We start from the raw sequence: 7,500 nt of genomic DNA, 5'->3' as shown, positions 1-7,500 counted from the left end.
GTGAGTGAGTGTGTGTGTGTGTGTGTGTGTGAGGGAGGCAGAGAGAGAGTGTGTGTGCGAGTGAGTGAGTGTGTGTGTGTGTGTGTGAGGGAGGCAGAGAGAGAGTGTGTGTGTGTGTGTGTGTGTGTGTGTGTGTGTGTGTGTGTGTGTGTGTGTGTGTGTGTGAGAGGGAGGCAGAGAGAGTGTGTGTGTGTGTGTGTGTGTGTGTGTGTGTGTGTGTGTGTGTGTGTGTGTGTGTGTGTGTGTGTGTGCGAGTGAGTGAGTGTGTGTGTGTGTGTGTGAGGGAGGCAGAGAGAGAGTGTGTGTGTGTGTGTGTGTGTGTGTGTGTGTGTGAGCGAGTGAGCGTGTGTGTGAGTGTGTGTGTGTGTGAGGGAGGCAGAGAGAGTGTGTGTGTGCGAGGGAGACAGAGAGAGTGTGTGTGTGCGAGTGTGTGTGTGTGTGGGCGAGTGAGTGAGCGAGTGTGTGTGTGAGGGAGACAGTGAGAGTGTGTGTGTGTGTGTGTGAGGGAGACGGAGAGAGTGTGTGTGTGTGTGTGTGTGTGTGTGTGTGTGTGTGTGTGTGTGTGTGTGTGTGTGTGTGTGTGTGTGTGTGTGTGTGTGTGTGCGAGTGAGTGAGCGAGTGTGTGTGTGTGAGGGAGACAGTGAGAGAGAGAGTGTGGGTGTGTGTGTGTGTGTGAGGGAGACAGTGAGAGAGAGAGTGTGGGTGTGTGTGTGTGTGTTTAACAATGACTGATCATGTGACCACAGTGACATCACAGCTCCACTGTGAAGCTTCAGTTAGCAGCGCTCACATTAACACACACAGTGTCTCTCTCTTTCTCTCACACACACACAGTCTCTCTCTCACACACACACACACACACAGTCTCTCTCTCACACACACACACACACAGTCTCTCTCTCTCACACACACACACACACCTTTAGCGCTCTGTGTTTTGCGTGAGGCTGGTTTGATTGACAGCTCTGATGAAGATGATGCAGATGCTGTTCTGGGAACTGGAGATCCGCAGGTAAAACACACTCTGATGAACCGGATCAGGAACACCGGATTAGTGACAATATTTGATTTTATATATTTTTATATATACTTGATTTATTTTTTGTAATATTTTTACAGTGTTTTTAGTGTGTTGTTCATCAAAGGAAACATCATTTAAACCAAATTTGCTTAGTAGATTCAAAATGTGAAAAATACAAAATATCATGTGCATTTATACTTTATCTGAAGGGACTTGCATCGCATCATTGTTTTGTGGATATTTGCTTTATCAGCAGTTTAACACCTCGTTTAACACGTTTATGCACCCATATGTAAATGTTGTCCGATAACCGATAATTATTTATATCTGCAAGCCGATAACCGATATATTGGCCGAAAAATCTAAATTCAAATTTTTCTATAATTTCTGAAAGCCTGATTACAAAAACAAGTCTCACCGTTATAAACCATGACCCGAACACACGATTATATGATCTCATCATGATGTTATGGAGCCGATATAACAGACTTGTGTTGCACTTCAGTATTTTCCTTTTGTGAAGTGATTCCAATCATATTTTATTGAAAATCATCATGTTGAACATGTGCATCTGAAGCGTCTCAGCGGAAGGAAATAATACATTATTTATTGACTTTAATATATCGGACAGATTTTCTAATCAGGCCGATAACAATAAAAATGAACATCTATTGATCATAGCGATATGGTGGCGATATATCGTGTGTGAGATGTGTAACACAATGCTGCAGTTATTCTGGATGACGGTTCTGTTGGAGTAATGAGACTCGTGTCGGATGCTCGTTCTCACCGCAGAGAGTTTGGCTTTTACGTCTGAACCGGTTGAGAAACGCTGTTTACGGTGAGATTTGCTGCAAGCTGACGTGGTTTTCAGAAAAGTGCGGCGAACAAAACGTGTGCTGAAACTGATACCTGAACATGAGAATTCATTCGGTTCATCATATGTGTGGCGATATGCATGTTCTGCCATTTGTTTAACAAATTTAAAGTCACTATGAAATCAAAATAGGCTTATTTTTAATGGAGTATTTATCTGTGCACATCATTAGTGTGTTAATAATGTTGAATCAGAATAAGTTCCTCTTGCAGCATCTATTCTCTGATGATGTGGGCGGGGCAACCTGTCACTCACATGAGATCAGCCAATAGCAAACCACAACCATCCAATCAATTCCACACGGACACAATCAAGTCCCGCCCACATCTGTTCTTGTTTCACTCGGATATACAGCATTATAGAGAAGAAAAGACTAGTACAAATTCCCTTTCATGATGAGTTTAAAAATTACAAGGGCATATGAATTTTAAAAAAATGAATGACGAGCACAGATAAATAATTTATAATACAGCAATATTCCATAAAAAAATAAGAATGGTCTGTTTTGTTTTTAAACAGAATTTAAATAGTGTACTGAAATAGTGAACGTGTCGATATTCTGATGAAAAGCAGTGATTGTGTTTTCAAACAGTGAAATAAACGCCCTCTCGTGTCGCTTCAGAAGCAGCAGAAGTAGGGGCGGGGCTTTGCATACATTAGGCAAACAGCCCGCGCTCTCAGCCAATGGCGTGCCGCCGTGCGCTGAGCCTGCTATTATGCAAATGCGCCCGTGGCTGCAGACTCGCTGATGTGAGTCTCTCATTCAGAGCCTTTGTGTCGAAAACACCGGCGCCTCACCGAATAAACCACGAGAATGTGACATTTAGCGTGTTTTTCTGTTCCATTCGACGCGTTTATGGGCGGAATAGCATGAATTCTCCGTGTTACACGGTGGCGATGGATGTCGGTGTTTGTCAGCTGAGGAGTTTTTCCATCTCGTTTCTGTCGTCGGTTCTGAGCTCGTCATCCGTCAGTCTCGAGAACAGGTGAATATGGAGATATTAATCATCATCATCATCATCATATGCTGAGGAACGGGTGTAAATATGATGTAATGAGCGGAAAACCCCTCGTCTGGTGCTCGAGCCTTTCAGTTTCGGTTGCCTGGAATCTTCTTCTTTATTGAGGACTAGATGTTATGCAACACCATCAGAACCGCGAATGAATAAATGTGTTTCTTCTTCTTTTTCTTCTCTTCTCCCGCAGTTCTTCAGGAGCCAGTGTAGTGGCCATAGACAACAAGATCGAGCAAGCCATGGTGAGTTTACATTCATATTTCTCTCGATTCATTATTCAGATCTTTATTCTGCTTCACTGCGCGTGAACATCATCTTTACATAACCTGCGATTCTGACAGATTTAATAATGGAGTCATACTGCATTTAACACGCCTTTATAGATGCTTGCTATGCAAAATAATTGCGTTATTGTTTATGATAATGTGGATTGCAATGTAATGACATGCATCTATAGTTTTCTCTGAAGGCAAGTTGGGAACCGTTATTTGAAACTCGTTTTGGTCGTGATGTTTCCCACAGTGTTTATATAGTGTGTGTGTGTGTGTGTGGCCTGTGGCTGTTGCTAGGCAAACACTGACACTGATGCCCTGAATAACTGAGCCGCTCCTCCCTCTGGATGAAGAACATTCTGTTCCTCTTTCTGACTGGATGCAAATATTATATATTATATATTATACAGGCAGAATCCCTGATGGAACGCTTACGAATCTCAGAGTAAAGCTGTAGGTGATTTAGGGACTTAATTCTCACTGAAATATAAAACTGTGATTGGGAATTTCTATAAGGATTAGGCCTATACTGTAGATGTTCCTGCTCTAAATCGTTTAGGTTTGGAAAATCCTCCTCATTCGATCATGGCAAACTACGGTGTTATTATCGTTAATCAAAACATTTAAACATTTTAGTTACCAAAATAGACATAGGCGACATTTCTAATTTTTTTGTTGAACTTGTCGTACAAAAAAAAAAAAGAATAAACATTTAAAAAACAAAAACTAATAAAAAATTTAAAAGTGCACAAGTAAATTGGTAAAATTAAATTAAACTAAAAATATTTTTTTATTTTTTACTCTGGATACAACTTTGATTTTGCATCCATAATGTCACGTTTCTATTTCTGCAACCTTGATTATCAAACAAAATATGATAATTTCAGGTACTGATTACTCCGCCCACACACTCTTCTGATTGGCTGTGATATTTGATTGATTTGACTGCGATTGCAGAGACTCCGCCCACACCCTCTTCTGATTGGCTGTGATTTTTGATTTGATTGCGATTGCAGAGACTCCGCCCACACACTCTTCTGATTGGCTGTGATTTTTGATTGATTTGATTGCGAGTGCAGAGACTCCGCCCACACTCTTCTGATTGGCTGTGATTTTTGATTGATTTGATTGCGAGTGCAGAGACTCCGCCCACACTCTTCTGATTGGCTGTGATTTTTGATTGATTTGATTGCGAGTGCAGAGACTCCACCCACACACTCTTCAGATTGGCTACGATTTTTGATTGATTTGACTGCGATTGCAGAGACTCCGCCCACACCCTCTTCTGATTGGCTGTGATTTTTGATTGATTTGATTGCGAGTGCAGAGAGACTCCACCCACACACTCTTCTGATTGGCTGTGATTTTTGATTGATTTGATTGCGAGTGCAGAGAGACTCCACCCACACACTCTTCAGATTGGCTACGATTTTTGATTGATTTGACTGCGATTGCAGAGACTCCGCCCACACCCTCTTCTGATTGGCTGTGATTTTTTATTTGATTGCGAGTGCAGAGACTCCGCCCACAGAATCTTCTGATTGGCTGTGATATTTGACTGCGAGTGAAGTGTGCTTGCTGAGACTCTGCCCACAAACTCTTCTGATTGGCTGTGATTTTTGATTGATTTGATTGCGAGTGCAGAGAGACTCCGCCCACACACTCTTCTGATTGGCTGTGATTTTTGATTGCGAGTGAAGTGTGCTTGCTGAGACTCCGCCCACACACTCTTCTGATTGGCTGTGATTTTTGATTGATTTGATTGCGAGTGCAGAGACTCCGCCCACACTCTTCTGATTGGCTGTTATTTTTGATTGATTTGATTGCGAGTGCAGAGAGACTCCACCCACACACACTTCTGGTTGGCTGTGATATTTGATTGCGAGTGAAGTGCGCTTGCTGAGACTCCGCCCACACACACTCTTCTGATTGGCTGTGATTTGTAATTGATTTTGCCACTGGAATGTTATGGCATCGTCTCAGCTTGTAATATGCTTACATTTTGAGATCCTCTAGTGTACAGGAATGTGATTCTAATATTTGAATATTGTGCTTTGTTCCTGCAGGACCTGGTGAAGAGTCACCTGATGTACGCGGTGCGTGAGGAGGTGGAGGTGCTGAAGGAGCAGATCAAGGAGCTGGTGGAGAAGAACTCCCAGCTGGAGCAGGAGAACACACTGCTGAAGAACCTGGCCAGTCCTGAGCAGCTGGCCCAGTTCCAGGCGCAGGTCCAGTCCGGTTCTCCCACCTCAGGGGCCACCCCGGACCTCACGCCCAACCCGGGCCCCGGGGCCACCGCGTGACGGACCCCGCCCACACTGTGAACGGCTCACGCATGAACATTCGCCACGCTCTGACATCATCACACACATTGCTGTCCAAACGTCACGTGTCAAGAGCTTCACCGCCTCAGACAATCAGTGCTAACCGAACCGGAGCCGGACCGAACCGGAGCCGAGCCGGAAGCCACATTCTCCTCCTGTTTTTATGATGATTTCGTTACTGGTTTTATTTTGTTTGCCTTTTATTTTTGTTTTAGCTGTATTGAATAAATGAGCACTTTGTAGTCGACACATACTGCCAAACGAGGGCGAATGTGAACTTTGACCTCAGTGTTGTGGGAATCTGGGACTGTTCAGAGGCTCAAGTGTTTGTGTGTAAAAATAAATCGTGGGGCCGTGAATCGAGTTTCACGATGAGAACGAAAACACACACACACAGACAGACTTCCTCACGGACGATTAAGTTATTTGCCTTACAGTCCATCGCTCCGGTCAGTGATCGTGACCCTTGACCTCACAGTACATGCATGTTTCCTTCAAACGATGTGGCGTCATGCAGTTGCACATTGAAATGAATAAATGACCATGAAATGAAGCTGGTGTTCTGCTGCGCTCCTTCACATGGAATAGACACCGCTGGTTCTCTAGTAGCTGTCGGTCAGTTAGTGCTGTTAATGTTACTTCTGTGACCCAATCATGACCCCAAACACCTGTACATGACCTCAGTTTTGAGCTCTATTTTGCTTCCATAACGTGACTAGTGGAAAGAAAACATCCATAATACACATCTAAAGTGTTCCTATTGTGCTCGAATGAGAATGAGAAGAAAGCGATTCTGAAACGAGTCGTCAGTAATTCAGTAATTCACTGATTAGCATAATGCCAGCCTGTGGTGCTGATTGGCTGAGCAGCGTCTCTTAGCTCCGCCCTCAAACACTGTAGTGTATCTGAGACTGGAAGAGTTTGGTTCGTGTTGTTCGTGTCGAGAAGACGCTGTTTTCTGAGATTGATACGGTAAAACCCACGCCATCGTTACTGTTCGTATCACTGTGATCAAGAGCTGAGATTCAGATATGATAATGACCAATCACAGCAGAGCAGCTCTCAGAGAGGCGGGGCTTAGAGAGACTGAGTCCTCGATCGAAGCGTTTCAGACACTGAGAGAAACAGCTGATGCTGCAGTGCAGATTATGAGGGAATGTTGATCTTGGATGAATGTAAAACTATCCAAAACAATATTACGAACATAAAAAACAGCATCATGGGGCATTTCACGCACTTTATCTATTCGCTGTCAGCTTTACACACACCAAACTTAACAGTTTTATTAATATCTATATTCTGAAGAGTTGTTCATACAACATCATCATCATCATCATAAAACATTGTACTTCTGTAAACATGGTGAAATGTATTTGTTTCTGTCTGTTGACAGTATCTTCTGATTTATGAAGTGATAAAAAGAGAAATCCAAAATTTCCCCTCTGGAAAATCCTTTAATATTTTGACAAATCGAACAAGAGTTATGAACCTGGCTTCAGGAAAATGTGTGCAAATGAGTGCATATTTAATTAGCTATTGCTTCCTTTGCATTTTTAAACGTAGCATTTCAGAGAGCATGAAATATAAATCCGTTGTCTTAATGTGCTGTGGTGAATTTGGATAAGTAATGTTGATGTATATATTAGTTAAGACGCTTTAATTAGTCTTTTATTAGTCCTAAATAACTAAATATACTAAAAATGTATATGAAATGCTGATGCTCAATGTAAATCACTCAGATCTTTATAACAGTACAGCAGATACGAATGTGAAATATGAATGCGAGGACGTATCAGATATGATGCAGAAGCTTTATAGGGTTAATCTGTGTTGCTGATGGTCACTGGACTTCTGGTGTGACCTTTGACTTTAAACCCCACAGCAGCCAATCAGCAGCAGCGCTTGAACGTCTGAAGCCTCGTGTGTCTGAATGCGTTTCCTGTTTGTTCGCAGCCCAACAGGAAGTCGCTCCTCACAACCTGAAAAATTC

General features: G+C 42.7%; 1 protein-coding gene across 3 annotated transcripts in view; it reads left to right on the top strand.

The window, feature by feature from the left end:
• LOC143756740 (TSC22 domain family protein 1) overlaps positions 1-6,063 on the top strand; it is a 20,630-nt gene extending 14,567 nt beyond the window's left edge. For 2 of the 3 annotated variants that reach the window (XM_077247406.1, XM_077247415.1), the window contains 2 exons: positions 3,105-3,156; positions 5,253-6,063. In XM_077247406.1, the coding sequence (XP_077103521.1) occupies positions 3,105-3,156; positions 5,253-5,489 (289 nt within the window). In that variant the 3' untranslated portion in view covers positions 5,490-6,063. Of the gene's footprint in view, positions 1-2,552; positions 2,885-3,104; positions 3,157-5,252 lie in introns of those variants that run through there. The other variant, XM_077247423.1, reaches the window with a different exon arrangement.
• Positions 6,064-7,500: the final 1,437 nt, after the last annotated feature.

Source organism: Siphateles boraxobius, unplaced genomic scaffold (genome assembly GCF_051911475.1).
Source record: "Siphateles boraxobius isolate OS27281-9 unplaced genomic scaffold, OSU_SipBor_1 109, whole genome shotgun sequence".
Lineage (NCBI taxonomy): Eukaryota > Metazoa > Chordata > Actinopteri > Cypriniformes > Leuciscidae > Siphateles > Siphateles boraxobius.
This window is presented reverse-complemented; position numbering and strand designations above follow the sequence as displayed.